The 20,931-nt window shown below is 44.7% G+C and overlaps 1 protein-coding gene across 3 annotated transcripts in view; it reads right to left on the bottom strand.

Moving 5' to 3' along the window:
* The window catches only part of LOC118099687 (prospero homeobox protein 1), a 32,604-nt gene extending 17,467 nt beyond the window's left edge, over positions 1-15,137 (bottom strand). Inside the window, exons 1-4 of one of the 3 annotated variants that reach the window (XM_035144392.2) lie at positions 14,652-15,137; positions 9,570-11,660; positions 5,639-5,746; positions 376-570 (exon numbers count right to left, since the gene is read on the bottom strand). In XM_035144392.2, the coding sequence (XP_035000283.1) occupies positions 376-570; positions 5,639-5,746; positions 9,570-11,594 (2,328 nt within the window). In that variant the 5' untranslated portion in view covers positions 11,595-11,660; positions 14,652-15,137. Of the gene's footprint in view, positions 1-375; positions 571-5,638; positions 5,747-9,569; positions 11,661-14,328; positions 14,484-14,651 lie in introns of those variants that run through there. The other 2 variants (XM_035144394.2, XM_035144393.2) reach the window with 2 other exon arrangements.
* Positions 15,138-20,931: the final 5,794 nt, after the last annotated feature.

Raw genomic sequence — 20,931 nt, 5'->3', positions numbered from 1 at the left:
TTTCAGATGCACATAATTATTGTACTTATTTAGAAATCCATAGTTCTTTCAGGGGAAATACTTTGTCACCAAGCTGGAACCTGGCATTAATTTGTAGTTGGTTTTCACTGCAAAGCGACCGTGAGCAGAACGTGGGAGGATGTATAAGAGACTGTCACAGGAAGGCGGTATCAGAGCGGACACAGTGAGAAGGTGTCACACTACCCGTCTGCATCACGAGGCATCGGGTGGAATTCAACGTTTTTTTAAAAAATATATATATATATATATATATATATACGGTCCGTATCAACCCCTCAGCTCCACCTCTCGTTGGGCTCCTTACAATTTGTTCTTCATTCATTCACTGAACCACACTGGTGTATTTTACTTTACCTCGAAGTCGTTGGCCTTGTTGTAGTGCATGTTTAGGGCTCGGAAAAGCTCGCAGTCACGGCTGATGCTCATCTCGTCGGCTCCGGTTACCCCGTCGTTGATGGACTGGCGGGCGAACTTCTCCATCTGGATGTAGTAGAACTCCCTGAAGTTGCTGAACCACTTGATCAGCTGGGAGGTTATGCAGCGGTTAAACTGAAACAAGAGATGATTGGGGGGTGTTAGCAGTCCTTAGGATCTCAGTCTGTGATTTTCATTCTCATTTTATAAAAATCCCTTAAAACTGCGAGACATTTTAAGTCGAAATACACAGGATCTGTACACGCTCTTGTCTAAAATTCTTGAGGCTCTGGATTTGAGCGTGAGGGTAAGAGAAGTGAAATGTGAGCATGACAGCAAGTCATTTCTCATCAGGGAGCTGAGACATGAGGTGATGACTTAAAAGTCTTTGAAGGAACTGAAAGAGAAACATAAAAGAGAAGAATACGAGAGAACACAGAGCGCAGAGCGAGGGGAGATAATAGAGACATTAAGTAAGACAGGGAGCGGGTTGGGGGGAGCAGGAGGGACAGCGTCAGCGGGTGTGTGTGAGACTGTGTGGTTCATCTTCCCTACTGGGAGCAGACCTCCCCCTATCATAACCCTGAGAGTGGAGGGAGAGGTGGAAAGGGGGGAGGCGGGGGCAAGACCACAAACACATAATTGACCAGAAAAACGATTAAGTCATCATCTGAAGCGCCCTGGCCCGCAGGGGGCTCAAACATGTACTTAACCCTGTTCACCAATTACACCCTGATTCTCCTCCCCTCTCGGCACCTCCCCAGCAGGAAGAAAAGAGAAGAAAAAGAGCAAAAGGAGAGAAAAAAAAAAGAAAGAAAGAAAGAAAGCGAGAGCGAAAGACAGAGGCGATAAGTGCTGCGGAGAAGGCTATGGCTATCTGATCTGTGCCGCTCGGCTGGATTCAATAGGCCGAGGTAAACCTATTAAGACTTTCGGCTGGTCCCAGCTCTGGTCTCAGCAGTGAAAACACACTGTCTAAACATCCAAACCACTAGATAAGGACCTCAGGGGCTCAGGATCCCTCCCAGTCCAGTCAACTCAGATTGATCCCCCATAAAAATGTACAAATCACTAGCATTTTCTTCACTTTAGTGACTCCCTGTAATTACATCTTACAAATTCTAAAATCTGGCTTCTGTAAAGTTGATACCCCTAACAATCTCTCTTTGTATACACACACAGACACGCAAACACACACACAGACACACACACACACACTGGCCTTCAGCCCCCTCCTCTGTCTGCTTTTTGTGGTGCTGGAAGAATGGGGGGACAAAACGCAACTAAACGCTGAGCGGACTGCTCGCTGGGGAGGCAGAGTGGTTTTGACATGGAGATTAGGCTCTGGCTATTGTTCGACAGCACACAGACACACACAAACATGCATGCACACTCTTTGCGATCTGGGATGGCAGTCAAACGAGAGAACGCAAGCACATCGCGACGGGAGGGCGAGGCAGCAGAACGAGCAGGCAGGAAAAGTTGGAGAATCAGAATCGGCGAGATAGGCAGACCAAGGTGGGACAGGGGCTGCGTCTTTCTGGAATGATGACATAATGGCAGAGTGGGAAAGAATAAGTCTGCTCGACATTGTTTGGCAGAGGTTTGGGAGGGTGTGTGCAGGGGGGAGAGGCGGGGTAGTATGGTAGCTGTCCTAAAGTGCAGGGTGAGCATAAATGGGGAAGGGAGGGAGGGAGGGGAGGAGAGGAGGACGGGTGCAGGTCAGCGCTGTCGGACAATGGCGTTTTGCTCGTGGGTGGGGGGGTTGAAGAGGGTTGGAACGTGAGCAGTCAGCAAGCTGGGGTCGTGACATCGGAGTGTCAAACAAACAAACTACTGACACAGATACATCGGCTGCACGGGGCTATTCTTAAACACACACAATGTAGCAGACAGTCGCAGGGTGACAGGGCACAAACACAACGTTACACTCAAGTTGTCCGTGTGCTGTAAACCCTTCCTCGTGGGCAAGATCAAGTCTTAGCGGCAGTGTTTCTGAGACATAAGCGAATTGGCGATGATCCATGCAAGCATTTGTGCGTGCATGCATCCGAAGCACATGCGAGACCGAGCGCCACATACTGAGATTAAAGTCAGCGAAAGAGTTACCATCGCTCATGCAGGAGACCTTTGGTGTCAGTGCAGCTGAGTGACGGATAGATTTGTCACTTTGGACCAGGATTACTTTATTATACCGACAGCTCGGGACAAGATGCATTAGAGCCTGTGCATTTGAACTGAACGGCACAAAGCACGCAAAGATACATTTACAGTACATGCAGGTACACTACATTATATCTGCATTTACTGCGCTCGACACACTCAGGGACTCTATTCTGGCAAGTCACCTCCGCAGCTTCCAGCAGTCTCGCTTCATTAAGTTGCTGGTGGGGGACGGAGACCCCCTGATAGCAGCTAAGGACGTGTGTTCAGTGTAAAAGGAGGGAATTGGTTCAAAGAAGCACATCACTGCAGCTCCTTAATCAGAGCTGGCAGGGGTCAGCCAGCACAGACATGATATGCAGCAAGGAAAATGTGTGTGTGTGTGTGTCTGTTTGAGTCGACGCACAGCAGTGTTTAAGGGAGGGGGTGTGTGTGTGTGTGTGTGCCTGGCTGAGGGGCAGATGAGAGTGAGACAACGAGAGCATGTTTCTCACACTCACACTCAAGAGCCTGTGAAAGGTCAGCGCCTCGTGCTAACAGTGCAAGATAGAAAGTGGTGCGCACACACTCACATGCACAGACACACGTTTAGGTCCAGGAAAGGAAAACACTCATGTACCCTTGGTCTGAACTATATTAGTTGCCTGCCAAAAAAAATTCAGGTGCATTGAGTGTCGGAGCCAAACTTCCTCTCACATATATATCAGCGAATTTAGTAAAAATTGATTTTTACAGTTTTGTATTTTGCTCATGATAAAAAAAAAGTTTTCGCTGATAAGGATTTGGATAAAAAAGCATTTGATGCGTCTCAGTGACACGTTGGTCAACAATGGAGCAGAAAGCACACAGATGACCTCAGAATGCTAAACTACATCCAGAACAACCGGAGAGGAGAGCAGAAAGACAGAGAAGCCTGTACGGGCCTCCCTCTCTCTCTCTCTCTCTCTTCCTCTTTCTCTTCTCCCTCTCTCTCGTAAGCCCCTTCACAGTCATCAGGGCTTTCGAACGTTTCCTGTTTTCGCAGGGGTGAATTGTGGGAGATAATCTCTGGCTGCCTATTGGCTGACTGCACACAAAAAGCGGCCCTGGAAAGCAGGCTTTTGTTACTGCGGCGACTCAAAATCCAGCCGCTGGCTTTTCTTTCTCCCCGGCACCGCCGAGGCACACATACCATGCCACACCATCAGCAAAAAAAAGAAAAGAAAAGAGAAGGAATGACATATAGAAAAGGGAAAGCCCTCCTGACCCCCGCTACTCCACACAGCACATGACTGGTACAAATACTGAGGCTGGTCACTATAGAGCCCCAGAGAGATGGACAAAGAATTCAGGCTGTTATATATTATATATATCTCCAATATGTCAAATATCCTATAATTAATATACGACACAACCACACACGGTATCTCTTTACAAAGTCAAGAGCTCTAGCTGACTTTATTAATTTAATTAATTGATTTACTGTATGTATTTAATCTGTTAATTTAATCTGTTATAATTATTCACCCTTCATCATAACAATATCTGCAATAATAATGAGACGTCTCAAAGCTGGTGGGATGATACTCTATAGGCGGCCATGATCAGCGCCAACAATAGTATTATGACACATCTGTCACAACATTTCAGAAACACCAAAAGTCAAAAAATAAGTCACAGTCATCTTGAAAGGGGCTTAATCAAGGGGAAAAACCGCTCCAGCATCACCCGGTTGTTAGGGCAACCCACTTCCCACGTTCATTAGGTCCTTGACAGTCAAGACCTGATTAGTCGGGACCTGATTAGCCTTCAAGACTTTTGTCTGAGGACAGCCACTCGCTAAGAGGCCGCGCAGGCGGGATCTAATTAGATAGTCAGTCTCATTCCCATACATGTCTACTAACTTACAGCTTGAGTCCATTGTTCTCCACTGAAAACAAAAACAAACCAATGTGACTCATAATCCCCTTAACTAGCTTGACCTTGTTTAAGTATCTGATGAGGCCATTCATGAAGAGGCCTCCTCCTTGGGAATGGTTAGTTGGTCAACGCCTTTTAATAGTCATTGTTGCTGCAATTTTTCAAGACTAAAAAAAGTTGACTCAGTGGTATGTTGTGATGGTGAAGAGTTTGTAATGAATCACCGTTTACAGGTGCCTTCCTGCTTTGCTAACATGTGCCCGTTTTCACCCCAACCAATGAAATGCTCAGAAATCCACGTGAGCGGTGAGTCATGGTTGGTGGTGATGGCATCCAAGAGGGGGCAGCTGGGAGAAAAGGGAACCTTTATCTTCTGATTTGAATAAGATGGCCTGGATCTGTCACAGTGTTTACCCCTCCGTATGGTCCGAGAGGGGCACACACAAAACAACCGCAACACGAACAACCTCGACCGCAAACACTACAACGGTCGTTGTGCTGTTGTTGTTTTTTTCTGTACAGCGTACATGTTGTGCTTTGTTTTCCAAATTTCCTTCATTAAACTCCCAGTGGAGCCAACGCTCATCCTTGCCATGTTCCCTAAACCGCCTCTTTCTCCTCTCCCCTCCCTCTATCAAATCATCCTCCCTACACCTGCTCAGATAACCACTCCTCCGTCTCTAGGCTCCATCCTCCTTTCTGCCCTCCCCACCCCTCCATTACTCATCCTGGGCTTTATCTTTAGAATTATCTCCAGCTCCCTCATGTAAACCCATAGTTTTTGTTTTTGTTTAACATAAAACCATAATTTAATTAGGGGAAGGTCATTATTTTATAAAGACACGGTTCATGACAGCTGAAACTGGAAAATCACAATTGCCTAATCAAACTTCCTTTTTTTTAAAAAACTGCTTCCACAGTTGTACAAGGAAAAAATCAGGCAAAAGACAGAAAAGAAAAAAAGTGTTATGAGAAACACTTTTTTTTTAAGAAAATAAAAATATAACAAATCTGTGTGAAAATGGCAAAAACAAGTCCCAGTACAGTCTATGTAAAGTATAATAGAGATAGATTGGGGAAACTTTTTGGCAAAGTTTTTAAAGTAAAAGAAAATGAAGTGCAAGATTGTGTTTGGACTCACCTTGACATCAGAGAAGAACATCTTGAGCATATTAGAGCTCGGGTAGCGGGTGTAGAAAAACATGAGCTTGGCCTTCTTCAGGTGATTGGGGGAGAGACCCTCCTGGATCTGCAAATAGCTGCTGTTAAGGACCTTAACCATTGTTTGGAGGGAAAACAACTTATGGTAGATGAAGCAAATGTAGCTACTCATATTCTCAAAAATACAATAATGTACTTGGTAATAATTGGCAGTATTCTTGGCAAAAAAATGATCATTTGGATAAGGGGTAAACAAATTTTCTTTTAGGCATGAATGCAGGGTTGCTTGAGGGGGGGTTGTTGCTGAAGACGGTGCACCAAAGCAAAACCATTTGCTTGAAATTAGCATCGTCCGTATCAGGTATGAGAGCGTCACGGTAAATAAAGTGCTGGCCAGCAGTACAGCCGATTCTTTTACATAAGGAGGCTCATTTCACAGTCAAAGTAAGCAAACGCCTTTGCCTACACCCTGCGCTAACCTCCACCCAAAAAAAGGAAGAAGAAAAAAGGAGACATTTGCATATCACAGACAAAGACAGCAGTTAACGCCAGTGACGGGCAAGAAGGCCTAATGGCTTGGCGACAGCACATGCCAAGCCTGAATATGACTGTCTGATGTTGGCTTCATATCAGTGACCAAAAACAAGGTCTAGGAGATATGTCTCAAACACTGGCCCAAGCAACATTTAGAAAAAAAACAACCCTCACACTCGCACAGGCCTTATTCAAATACATGTCAGAGGCCATGTCCACCTAATGGATCCCCTGGATTGAACAGCACAGAGGATGGAGATGGACTAGTGGGGGCACCTTGAGGGAAAGTGTGGTTCCAACCTTCAATTACATCCCCCTCCTCCTCCCTCTGCTCCACCCCTACCCCCCAGCCCCTTTTGCCGTTGCCAACCCCTTGGAGGAGCAAAAGAAGGAGGAGGAGAAGGAGAAGAGGGGCTCAGAGGCTTTGGACTCAGCCAGTGATGGGGGGGACTGAAACACATCTGCGCCACCGAACGGCCCAAGCCATTTCCATGGTGAATTAACGGCCGTATAATGCATCTGATAATATCAATCTGGAGGATAAGACATTGAAAAGGGAACAGGGAGTGGGGGTGGGCCGCACGTTAAAACCTCAGGCTGTTTCAACAAGGGTTTTCATCAAGCAGAGGCAAGACAGGGCTTTAAATTACACAGAAGATGCAGCCCCAAGTTTTCATGAAGACTATTTACACTTCAGTGGACAAAATACATTGCTCGACATTATTTATGATCTACAGGGGTGGCTGTGATCGTTAAAATCAGTCAAGTGTCCAGATGTAGCTGTAACTATAGAGTGGGAAGAAGGCATCAGCTGCTAGATTGGATTGCCCTTGGCCTCAGGGTTACACAGCAAAGCCAGCAAATGCTGAACCACGCTGGGTTGGCTCCTTAAAGACCCTGTCTACTTTGTCTGATTCAGTGGAAGAGAGGGAGGGAGAGAGAGTTAGTTGTATACGCAGCGAGGGTCTTGTGGGGGGAAACCCTGGCAGACTGGTGTTACTCTGTCAGGCCTGGCCAAAAGAGCAGCACTTCACTCTCCACACCATACCATCTGCTCCAAGTGGAGGGGATACAATGGCTCCTCAGACAGAGAGAGAGAGGGAGAGACACAGAAAAAAAGAGAGCTCTTTTTCAGTATGGCGAGGTGGGATTTGTTTGCTGTAAAAGCTGTGCACTTACACTCAGATTAATTTTGCTTTTCCAATAAGGATTAACATTGCTTTCCTCTTATCGTCGAAATTAAAATTTATTTTTGAAAAGAAAGACGACAAGGTTTTACCTCTCCAGCCATAAACGCAATATCACCTCCCTTCAGACGACAATTAAGAAGCTTCATATCTCCTGATGAGGCATTTTCATCTCCAATTCACTCACAGCTTGCAAATGTAATTGTGATTGGACTTAGGGGTGGCGTGCGAGGCTATTATTTTGTCATGATGGCGCACTCATACCAGCTGGCCCACTGTTTGCCTGCCACATCTGACAAGACATCATCATTCTCGCAACACTTCCCCAAAGCCCAAAGTCATGAGAGGAAAATAGCTGCTCCACTTCCTAATTCCAGGTGTAAGGACAAGAAAATTTGGAGTCGGACTGAGAACAAATGAGGAAATTGATAGCAGCCATCTGCTCCACAACGCATCTGAGAGCTGGTGAACTTGAACACTCCGCGCAAAATGTCTGACAAGCTGTCTCTTACTTCAGAGGCTCGGAAAAACAATATAAACTGCAATAATATCAAAAAGAGAAACCGGGAGAGTTCAAATACGATTAACGTGATTCATAAACTTACTATTTACAAGAACAAATAAAAAAAACTCTGGGAATCAAAAATAAAAGATGAAAAAAACACATGTTGGCATGTTGTTCTGCCCATTCTTTCCATATAGGGGTGTACATCTGTTAATGCCCTGAAATTATACATTTTACAATGAAAGCCACGGCATCTGGCATATGTGGTTATTGTTTGATTGTTTTTTTTTACTTTCTCCCAGTCGCTGTGTGTCTCTCTCTCCCTTTTCTCTTTTCATCCCTCCATCGGGAGCCCATAGAAGCAAAGGATTATGGATCTCTGGAAAGCGTTCACCCTTGGGTCAGAAGACAAGACAAGGCGAGGTAATGAAAGATAAACAGCTCGCTGCAAACACCTGTTAACGTCCGCTTCAAAGAAAAGACGGGGAGGAGGGGGGTTTGCAGGGAGGGAAAACAAAAAAAGAAGTATTTGGCTGCCAAGCAACAGCCGAAGGGCCCCCCGGGCTGTTGACAGATCTTTATGAAATGAAAAAAAGAGAAAAGAAACGACAATGATTGTGGGCTTTTTACAACAGCGATAGATGATAAGAGGAACACAAGAGAAAACACAAGCAATCATAAATATACATCTTTACTGAGTCCTCAGGCGAACCTCCTGTGACATGCACAAACAAAAAGACCCACACATGAAAAGGCCTTGGCACCCAGGTGCACACAACAGCAAAAACAAGGGATACAAAAAGTATATATCTCTTAACTAAAAGGCCCACAACAGGTAAGAAGCTATAGGATTTATTTCTTAAGAATGTAATGACTGTTCATGACTTTAAGACAAAACTCTCTAAGGATAACCGGTGTGACACGTATCAAACTTTCATAAGGGTTTAGGGGGCTTGAATACTTACTGACTAAGTAGGTATGGGGAAGCAGAGAAGGGAATGAATGTATCTGTTTAAGCTATTAGTCCTGAGTCCCCAGGGGATTCAATATGAGCCTCCCATAGGGGATAGCCTCTTTATCCTCAGGGCATGATTGGGGCACACTGGGGTTAAACTATAAGGGAGGCTATATAACACCATTGTGAGCCAAGTTTCAGGATGCTATCTGCTCTTTCAGGCCATTTTTTTAATAAAAGGAATTGGGGCAGTAAATGTCATGGGGACCTAATCTTCGTGAGTAAGTGATATGTGACAAGAGAGCTTTTAAAGCACTCAGGTTTGAAGATGGAAGGAAAGGCTGTAGGGTGTTGTGAGAAGGAAGAGGTATGAGTATAAAAATAAATACAACATTGCAGTACAATGGAGAAGAGAACAGCAGTGGGAGGTAAAGTGATTCATCAACAATTTCTCTGTTTCTTAGGCTACTTTCAAACAGGCCCAAAAAGATTTGATTTTTAACTCTTTGTGGTTCAGATGCGATGTTTTCCACCTGTGTCTGCAGGGAATTACCACCTGAAGATTTTTCCTGGCTTACTCAGACACAAGCTGTACTGAATTGAACTGCGTAGGGTTAAAACATCTGTCACACACATTCGCTCATTATTGCCTGTGAGCCCCCTCAAAACACACGTTCTCTCACACAAACATGCACACCCCAGCATCACCACCATCTTTTTAAAAGGATACATTGCTGCCTGAGTAAGGTGAGATGTCAGACATGTCCTGCAGATCACCGCATTCAGACTTGATGAGGGACAGGGAAAGACCCTCTGCTGTGCTTCCAGGGTGCGCTGGTGAACAAGAGCGATGGTGGTGCCCCATGTGGTGACCATGTGATGCCATCTTGGTCCTCAGACTGGTGGTCTCTCGGGACAGGTCCATCGAGTCTGGAGAGGAACGGTCCTTGCCTGTGTAGCCACCTGTGGGTGCACCAAGGGGACTCTGGAAAGGGTAGCCCATGAGAGGCAGTGGAAAGGGGTGTCTAAAAGATGGGGGACTGAAGCCCATGGAGGCAGAAAGCGAGGAAGGGTGAAGGGCGGGGTGGTGGTGACCGCCATGGGCACCCACAGCTGAAGACTGGTGGTGGTGGTGGTGGTGGTGATCACTGGGTGTCTTCCTCACCACTAAGGGCAGTGCCTCGGTTTGGTCATTGGTGGGGCCTGGCAGCCCAGGCATGCTGGCAAAGGAGTCTAGTGGATTGGGAATTATAACATCACCAAAGCAATGCAGCCTCTGGTTGGCGGTGTGGAAATTGGGGTTGTCTCCATTAACAGTGGTGGGAAATCTTTCTGGAGGTATGGAAAGTGGGGGGAAGGCCTGCTGGGGTGTAGGACGAGGAGGTTTGGCAAACACCTTAACCACTGTGTCCACTACCTGGGTCATGGCTGAATTGAGTTCCTGCTTCAGTGTTTCGGCCAGCTGTTTACCTTCAGCATGCATCGAGGAGCCTTGACCGCCCTGTCCTTTGCTCCGGCTGAGCCCCTCTCTTCTTTGCTTCTCTCCGTCAGCCAGCAGGGCCTGCTGCTGAAGTAATGCCCGTGCCCTGTCCAGGAAATGGCCTGGGTCCAGGTCAGACATCTCATTGTCAGAGCGCAAGTCATCTCCAACCCGGTCATCACCGCCAGTGTCAGACCTGCCTGGGCTGTCCTCAGACATGTTTCCTATGTCATTGTGGAGATCATTATGGAGGTCGGTGTGTTCTGAGTCGTCAGTTGAGTCATAGATCTGAAAGAACTTCTCCTGCAGCTGGCGTAGCTGTTTCTGCATGTCCTCCAGCTGCAGCTTCAGTTGCCGTCGCTCCTCCTGCTTCTGTTCCTTCCTCTGGCAGACCAGCTGGGTGAAGCTCTGCTGTTGCTGCTGAGGCAGACGCTGCTTACGCTTGTTCTCTCTGCTGCTACTACTACTGCTGCACACCTCTCCTCCCCGTGGACTGCTGGGGGCCTGTTGCTGAGACTGAGGAGGTGGGCAGTCTAGCTCCATCTCCCGCTCTCCATCCATCTCATGGTCACGTTCATGACGGGAAGCAGCAGGTACCACCACACTGGGTGAATGGCTCATACCACGTATAATGTTCTCTACGCGGGCTCGCTTGGCACGCAGGTGTTCATCATTGAGACGTTCGATGTCAAAGGTGGCCAGGCCAGGAGGACGGCCAAATGGTGACAAGCACTCTTGAGGGGTGCTGTCCTGGGAAGAGTTACTGCAGGCATCCTCCTGGGGAGCATCTGAACTTGCATTGGAGAGCCCTGATCCAGGGAAGCCTGATTCCCCTCTATCACCCCTGTCTCCTCTTTCACCCCTCTCGGGTCCTCCTCCATTTTTAGCCATGTTATTCTTGAGAAGCTGAGAGATAATGGTGGTGCCAGGGAAGGGCATCATGGCGTCCTCATATGAGTTGGCCCTCTTCAGTAGCTTTCGGAGTACATTGGACTTGGACTCATTGTCGTTTGCTGAAATCACGCCAGGCCCACCATGTGGCTGCACTACAGAGCACTCCATGGAGTCGGTGTCTGATCCGTGGTGAGAGTGGGAGCTCAGAGAGTTCATGGCACAGAAAATGGCTGCTTTGGCGCGGGCAATGTTATCAGTGGTTGCTGTTGTGGCTGCCGCTGTGGAGGAGGTTGTGCTGCCCACGGTCCTCTTAACACCAATGTCCACACGTCTTCGCTTCGTCTGTCTGTTCAGGAGGGAGTCGCTGTCATGGTCCGGCATCACGGGCTGCTGCTATTGGGCCATATCCCACAAACCCAGTCCACTTGGATCAAAGCCTCTGAGTACCTGTGGGCAAAAATCACAGATGCATGACTCACAACAGTGAGAAATATTTTCAGAAACAAAGTCACTCACTCACTCAGGCAGTGTCCTCCACCATTTCCAAATTCTAAAATAATCCACATTAAACTGAAAAGCCTTGTTTTCAGTAGTTCATAGTTTTTGATGGACTGAAACAATCAAAACCTATCAACCTCGAGACAATTTCTATTGCTGACGTTACAGACACAAAGCGAAGAGTTTTGTCTCAAGCCACTAGGAAATATGGGGACATCCATGAATATATTTAGGCAGTAAGGACCAATGACAGAGGGGTAAAGGGAACAGGCGATTTGGGGTCAGAATTAGGCCTTGGCTCTACATTCCAGGGCAAAGTCCTACATTTTATCCTGTCCCCTGTTACACGCCGTGCGACACTGAACCAGTTCCCACGGAACACAAAGCTGCATAAAATTATGATAATTACTTAAGTACTTGTCCCCATTTCCATGTTTGTGCAGTGTGGGCCACCATAGAAGCTATTAACTCTCAAAATAAAATAAATAATATTTTAAAGAATAGGGTTAAGATAATCTTCCAAAATTATATTGTATACAAGGGTAGGCAATGTATACGTCATTAGATACCCTTCACAAAATTCTGCCCTGTTTTGTCCGTTCGACAAAATATTCTCGTTTCAAACCAGGTTTTCACGTTGTGTCATTTAAAAAAACAAGTCATGTGTTCACATCGATCAATATGGCCATCATATCTTAAGCAATGCCGAGACTGACACATAAAAGAAACACAAAATGAGCCTATTGATTTTGTTGCCAGCGTGAGCTCACTTCTGTGTTTTTTGTTTGTCTTTTCATCTGGCAAGGGCAGTTAATTCCGCTCAAACGAATCGGTCGCAAGGGTCAACTCTGGCAAGGAGCAACTTAAAGCGCTCCGACAAAACCCCTAATGCCCCTCTGAAAGCAAAACGTTTTGTCACTACAGGCCTGCATCAATAATGCTTCGTAAGCAGCGGTGGCAGTGTCTCCTAGTCAGAGCCATATCAGATGCAACGATTTTAAAAAACGGTTTAATCTGTATATCTCTCTTTTAGAAAAAATAAATATATTTTTGGTTGGTAAATTTATAAATTTGACAATGTTGGCAACATAAAGGTGGTAAAACTGTTGCACATTTAAAAACATGTTTTACACTCCTCAAGAAAACACCAACCCTAGAAAAAGGCTCAGTCAAAATAACAAAATATAAAAAAAGAAATTCAACAAAAAGCTTTACCTAAATTTTACATACTCAAATGTTGCTCTTATTAAAATGTTATCTTTAGATAAAGTAAGACAAAGTAGCTATAAGAATAAATTCAGATTATTGTTAAATCTTAATTCAAAAATCATTCAAACATTCTATAAACTCAACTTCAGGTAAGTGGAAGCAAATTAAAATATTGTGAGACTTTAGATAATTTTCTTCAAGTAATTATTTGTTTGCTCTAACTAAAACAAATTGTATCATCCTCACATTATAACTGTTTGTGATTTGTATTATTTTGATAGATCAGAAGGCTTCTTTCTTGTCACTTTAATCCTCACCAGACACAATACACACAGGCGCGTACACACACACACAACTCTGCTGTTGGCTTTGTTAAAAAACTGTGCAGTGTGGTGCACAACACACAGTGGCGTGGAGTGGTGGATTTTTAACTCTGGAAATTAGACAATTAAAAACTATCCTAAATTATGTGTTGTAGAAATTGGTTGAATTAAATGTTCCCCCACTTAAAAACCCTCCTCTAATGAAGTAACACCAAGATTCTAGAAAAAAGAAACCTTTGATAAATGGGCTTTGGCCCAAGTCCTGACAGCCATATCCAGCAGTTCAGACAAGAGGTGATACATCTCCAAGTCGGAAAAAAAACCTTGACTTGATTGCCTCAGGATCTTAACAATGAGCTTGAAATAGTCACCAGCACCTGTCTTTTCCGAGCGCGCACCTGTCTGCCATTGCCCATGCACACACACACACACACACACACACACACACACACACACACACACACACACACACACACACACACACACACACACACACACACACACACACACACACACACACACACACACACAAACACTCTCTCCCTCTCTCCCTAAAAAACCTTTCAATTATCCGAAGCAGCTATAATGATCACTGTCTTTCCACACTCTTAATTTGTACACCCTTTTTCAAACACCCAACCAAACATTCAGCTGATATGAGAGAAAAAGTAAAATACGAATCATAATATTAACTTTAAACTTGGCCGGAATTGAAATAATAAACAGCTGCTGTAACTTTGTGATGTTTAGACTGAAAGTCCAACATTTCCTCAGTAAGATGGTAAAACTTTGACTGTGCATTTGGTTGCCAGTGGACAGACTGAGGCACCAAATCCTACAGGGACAGATTTGCGTAAACTTAAAAACCATTCTTTCATCACAGCTGTCCCAGACACCAAATTCACAAAACAGGAGAGAGGTGACCAGCTCCGTTACTGGCTGGATTACACGCAAATGAAACGACATTTATGGAGCAATAAAAAAAAAGAGATGTAACCCATTCGACGATGAGATGATTTCCAGCACCCAAAACAAAAGAGTAATACAAGTAATGTAATGAGGTTTCTCGCTTTCCCAAAACTTACTTCGCAAAGTTGTAACAATCAACTTGATCCCCGCGTTGATGAGGAAGGCTGGGCTACACCGTCCGCAAACCACCCTCGGAAAAACGCACAGGCTGCTGCACGCAACTCTCACCGTGCACACACGAGGACAAGGGGAACGGAACAGCGCGAATAATGTCGTATCGGTGCAGATGTGATTAGTTGCTGATCAACCCGAATAATTTCCCCCCATTTACTGATTTGTTTGGTGGTGTTTTTTTTTAGTTTTCCGCCCACCGTGCGCAGAGCAGGCGAGGCACGAACCAGGACAAGAGAGGGAGGTATCCGAGGACAAGGTTACTTACCCTTTAGATGAAGAGGGGGACAACCTGAACTCCTGCTGCGGACAAAAAGAAGAGGAGAAGCTCGGCTGGTCGCCGGGTGCCGGAGTATAACAAGGTCTCGGAGAAGAAGGAGGAGCGCGGATAAAGTCGGCGACGCGAGCGAAACAAGGAGCAAAACGGGGGAAAATACAGATGATGAAAAGAGCTCTTGCGCGTCGGTGTCTCCCTCGATCCTGTGCTGTGACTGAAAGAGTGAGAGACATAGAGAGAGTGCGAGAGAGAGAGAGGCAGAGCGCGTCTGTGCGAGTGTGTGCGTCTCCGAGGCGCACTGGATGCAGAGGACTGGATGCTGGAGCGCTCCTCCGCCACTAAGATTCACTTTAAGACGCGGCTGAAGGAAACAGGAAGACGTGCGCGTCATGAGCGCCGTGATGTAACCGTCGCAACCTACCAATAAGAGGCGTCCGTCCGGGTCCAGAGAACAGCGCACTGAACTTGACCAGAGGATGGGGACTTAAGAGAGAGAGAGGGGGAGAGAGAGAGGGGGAGAGAAAAAAGGAAATACCACTTTTACTAATCTGTTTCTTCTCAAATCAACCGACTGTGGGAGTAAGGATCGTTACGCACTTTGACATTACACTAATCCGCAATAAAACACATAGACTACACATTATTATCGGCGTTTATTCTTACTCATGTGTTAATTGAATAAGGATTGAGGTTTTGAATTAAGTGCCGGGAAATAAGATAAAATAAGAATAAGCTGTTAAGAAATTTCATTAAAATAACTTTAAAACTGTTTGCAAACCATTGAGATTTGCTCCCTTTTGTAGATTTGTTCATTGCGTTTGAGAGGAAATAGGAACACGACTTTTTGACGAGTGTGTTATTGAATTAATTGTTAAATCTGACAAATTTTGCACCGCAAATTTTTCGTGGCAGTGAAACTACAATTTAAAAATCAAATTTATTCTGTGTTAATGCACGTTTCGATTCTGTTTATGGGAGTGAATTAAAATGTATTAACATCAATTCGAGCCCAGTACTTTTTAACGATTAGCAACTTTGTAATTTGATCCTGTTATATGTCTAAATTCGGAAGCATTACGCACTCGTATTTTGAACATCATCAGGCTTATATGAATTTATTTCTGCAAAGACAACTGCAGCACATTTAGACTCGGGTTTCACAAAGGGACGGACAGTAGTTAGGTCACTTGGGTATTGGGGGGAGTTCAAAGTGGCATGTAGAGATATTTTACGGGCACGAGTTGTCTCATTGGTCGCAGCAAAAGTCTGATTTGTGAAACAAGCAGGCTCCCAGATTTGCTTTGGAATTCCGATTATCCGGAGAAGCCAATATCTGAGGGGAGAACTAAACGTCTCTTTGTGAAATGCCGAGTTTCATCATGAAAACGTCTGTCACTGGGATCTGCAACCTGCTGCCACTGACATGTCCCCGTGCGTAAAGACTGCACCGTCACCAGAACTGATCATTGAGGGAAACGGACAGAAAAATGAGCACAGAAATTCAATTTCAACGTTTAAAAGTCACACATTTTCCGGGGAATTATTATATTTTTCTCTATTCTTTGGAAAGTTTCCCACCTGTAACGCCGAGCCCTGCGGAGTCTGACATCTGATCCATAAACCTTGTGATTTATGAAACGATGACGGCTGCTCGCTCTCATTCCTCCTGCGTCCTGACAAATTAGATGCTTGTAATTACTCTGCTGTTTTAAACATTTTAACCTTCGACCTTTACAACAGGTGCTTACACAAATTATTAAGTAATTTTATCAGCAAATAATTGTTTTTTGTGCGACTAAAATTAATCTTTACGCACGGAGATTTTATTTGTTTAAACGGATGCAACCATATTTCTGGATAATCGAGGTCACGTCTGTATTTCGACTCATCCGTCCCTGCAGTAAAAGACAGCGCACGCCTGGGATTAAGGACATGCACGTAGATTTATTTAATAAAACATTTATTCATTATATTAGTAGTGTTATTATTTATTATTATATTATCGGCGAATCTAGTTATTCGTGTGAGTCACTTGGATGGAACCAGTTAACAAAAATCTTTACACTGTAAATATTAGGTTGATGTGCCTCTGCCCCTTTTCCCTCCCACTTTTTCACTTTGGATTCATTTGTTTCGAGCAGAATCTTCTTTTTTTTAATCCTCTACGCAAACAGGATCCTAAAGCACTTAGCGAGGAATCTTATTTTCCATATGCCACTCTGTCAGGTGCCAAAAGGGAAAAGGCGAGTCTCTTTTCCATGTCGCAAGCAAGTATGTTTTTTTTAGGACGAACGAATTGCAACGAAGTCAGCAAAGTTTAATGTCTAGAGTGTCTTTTCCAAAGCAGGTGCCCCGGCCCCTCGCTCCCCGCACTGGCCTGTGGCTGATTTGGCCTCGGCTCCCCTGGGTGCCGCCGATGCGCGCACGCAGGCTGGAAAAACAGGCCGGGACATTAAAGAAACGCGTGTTTGGAAAAGGAAGACTCGGATGAGGCGCAGGGGAAACGTGCTGGTTAACACCGGCTGCTCTTATCGCGGCCCATTCCAGGTGGATCAACGCGTGTTTTATTCATTTCTAAACTCACTTTCCCTCCCCCCCACCCCACCACCTCTCTTCTGGGTCGAGTGCGACACACCTCGATGCCCAAGACTGATAATGTGCGCTGGCACTGCGCACTGATGGCTGAATTTACTGACATATTTATTAGAGTTGGGCCCAAATGCAGGAGGGAGGCGGTGAAAACAATATTTTTCCCAGAGGTGCTGTAAAGGTGCTTTTTTAAAAACCACAGTCCGACCACAAGTATCAGTGCGCACACGTGGTGACGGTATGCTGGGATGGAGACACGCCAGTGGTCTATTTTTTCTCAATGTTTATCAACACATCATCGTTTCTAATTATTATTATTGTCATTATTATTATTATTATTATTATTATTATTATTATTATTGTTGTTTTTTATTACCTCTTATTCTTGTCTGAAGGGAAATCAGCAAACACAACCCAGCTGAGTTTTGCTGGATTTAAGTTGCCGATTGAAAGAATGAATATGATCTCTTAAGCAGCAGCAGTTATAGAAATGGCCTTAATCAGATAATGACTTAATGAGCTCCTACAACAGCTCCACTTTTATTTCACAGAAACTGCTTTTTAGAAAAATGAGAGGAAGAGGGAGAGAGAGGGAGTGTGTGTGTGCGAGAGAGAGAGAGAGAGAGAGAGAGAGAGCAAGAGAGCTATTTGCAAAAACACAAGCAGAGAGATGGTTGTGCTAAAAGCTGTTTTGTTCCGGAGAGGTCTCCAGGTCTCTGAATAAAAAGGTTTAGGAGACAGGACTGAGGAGAGGAGAGGAGTGGAGGATACAGGATTTGTCCAAGTGTAATAAGTGAGTAGGCGTCTGACTCTCACCTCCTCCAAGTCCTTGTTGGGCCCTCTGTGCAGGACTTGATGTATTCAGCCTCCGTCATTACAAAGATGAGGATGCTGCAGGAAAACATGCACTTGTTTCTGTTGTCAAGGAAAAACTCATTTCCAAATAAGGAGTCAGTGCGACCTGAACATGATTTAAGAAAACATCACTTAGGCGATGTAGTAAAATAACAGCAATTTTCAGTAGTGATTATTAGTGATATTACGTCTGTTGGCACAGTGTTGCCTCCGATGACCCACAAATGTTTTTTTCCCTGCTACAAGCAGTGGTGATTATGGCTGTGTGTGTGTGTGTGTGTGTGTGTGTGTGTGTGTGTGTGTGTGTGTGTGTGTGTGTGTGTGTGTGTGTGTGTGTGTGTGTGTGTGTGTGTGTGTGTGTGTGTGTGTGTGTGTGTGTGTGTGTGTGAGAGAAGTTAGTTCTATGTGGCCTGTTTTAGCCATTCAACGAGACAACAACACTACACAAACACACCCTCAAATTCAAATATGCTTTATTTGCATGAATGGGCAATGGCCATTGTTGCAGAAGCAAATGACACAACACAAAGACGATGTAACAGTGAAATAAGGACTAAGCAAATTAAATATCAATAATAATATGTGAAATGAAAGATATGTTGCCATATATATATATAATGATAATTTGAATAATATCATATATATACTCTTTCAACACCATATCTACAGTACTTGTCCACACACACACACACACACTCAAGTCGGAGTGATAAATTGCAGTATTCCAACATCTTTGTAGATATTATCAGACCATGTTTTCAGAATTAAGATAAAAAAAACTTGTTTGCTCGAACATTATAACCCCCCTCCCTCCGCATGTTTGGCCTATGTAGAGGTAATAGGCAATTAAAAGAATGCTGCTCACTGATGCTGATGGGAATATGGCCGCAGCTAAAACTCATTAAAATCACATAGCCTATATTCTAAACGTCATAATTAGTCATAGCCGTGTGTAAAATCCTCGAAATTATTGACTTATTTGATATTTCTTTGACGCAAAATAATTTCCACAAAGTCTGAGCTAATTGGACGTGTCTTACGAACAACCTTGAAAGTGTGCGAATGTTTGAAATCAGTGCGTATGACAAGAGTTAGGCTAAAGTCAACAGGAATGAAGGGCGTGCGCACACACATACGCATGCACACAGACACACACACACACACACACACAGAGCGCCTTGGAGGTGCTTGGGTGGACAGACATGCTGGGAAATCGCCTGGAACTGTATTAAGCCTGACGTCCTTAAAACAAACAATGGCACCATGAAATAAGGGCTTATGTGCTCAAAGTCAAAGAGCCCCCTCAGCAACTCTCCCTGTTTATCTCTCCCTCTGTCTGACACACACACACAGACACACCATTTCTTGGGGGTTACACACTCAGGCGGCTCTATTGGTTGGGGACCTACTTTGCTCCTATGAACTCTCACCTGTCAACATGGAGCAAAGGACTTTACTTGGTAAACACGAAAGGACTTTAGCTGTTTACTTCTGGCGGTGACTTAGCCCCTTTTATTCACTGCGAGGCTGCGGTCACAGCTGGTTCTCTCTGTGCATCTCAAGGCAGAGGTTAGATCCACGCCAAGCCACGTGCAATAATGTGGCGATTTTAAAAAAGTCCGCTTACAGAATGCATATTTTCTGGAATATGACTTGAGTTATTTTCAGGGACTACGTGACCTGTTGATTGGCTGCATTCGGCATGCATCCAAGTTGGCTTGATTCAATCCAACTGACTTATTGGTTCATTTTCTGCTCTATACCGCCCCACTGAGTTTTGTGATGGCTGCTTGAGGGGAATCAGGAGTAATAGTTATAAAAGAAAAGATTGTTATTTAATTTAATTGCTTATTGATTCTTCCATTGAATGGATGTCTTAAGTACATTTTCCTTTGATGTATTTATTTTGTGTTCATAAACAAGAAGTAATAAATTTGCTTATATATATATACAAAGAAGTATTGCACATAATATCATGCACTGGTCTCTGTGCCTTTTCAGGTTTCCATAGCCATTATCCTCTGCTGCAGCGATACTGTTTTTAAAAAAAAGAAAAAAAGGGCTGTGGCAGATAAGCGGCGGTCTGTTTTCGCTCCTCTGATCAGCTGTAATTATATTTGTTGGCGTGGAGGTAAGTGGTCCTCCCCGGGGGGCGTATTGTACTCGACTCTCCCCGTGTCATAAAATAAAATTACAAGGAAAGGAGAAGATATCCTACAATAACAGAGGCGAGTCGTAAAATCAAAGAGTAGCTAAATTAAATCTGAAGGAAAAAAAAACCTCACGGAAAACACATTAGTGCTGTGATGGACGGGGGCAGGGGGCTTCAAATAAAACGCAGGTTAATGACTTTTTAATAGCTTCGACGACTGTATGGTTGGTTAACGCGCACACACACTCACACTCTCTCTCTCTCACACACACACACACACACAAATCTTTCTCTAGCTGACTGGGGCAATTCAGAGCAATTAGTGATCAGTTACCTGTGCTCCAGCCTTTCTGCACTTCCCTAACTACTATAAAGAGCGGCGTCGTGGTATGAAGTGAAACGTACGGGGCTTAAGTAGCTTTAAAGTGGCGCTCTCACCACACACAGTCTCCAGTTATAAGTTTAGCTCTCTCCAACAGTTCGCTCTCTTGTTACAGCGGCAAACATTCACACGTCTCGTACCTGTTGGCACCCTCTTGTCAGCTTTATGTATCTGCGAAACCTTTGACCCTGCAGTGTGGACGTCGGGCCTGGCACCCAGAGGGCCCTGTGGCCTTTCGCTGGGGACCTCTCTTGACCTCTCACCGACCTTTCATACGAGAAGCGATTCGGGCT

This window comes from Hippoglossus stenolepis, chromosome 20 (assembly GCF_022539355.2).
Source record: "Hippoglossus stenolepis isolate QCI-W04-F060 chromosome 20, HSTE1.2, whole genome shotgun sequence".
Taxonomy (NCBI): Eukaryota; Metazoa; Chordata; class Actinopteri; order Pleuronectiformes; family Pleuronectidae; genus Hippoglossus; species Hippoglossus stenolepis.
The sequence above is the reverse complement of the archived record's forward strand: the minus strand, read 5'-3'. Positions and strand labels throughout refer to the sequence as shown.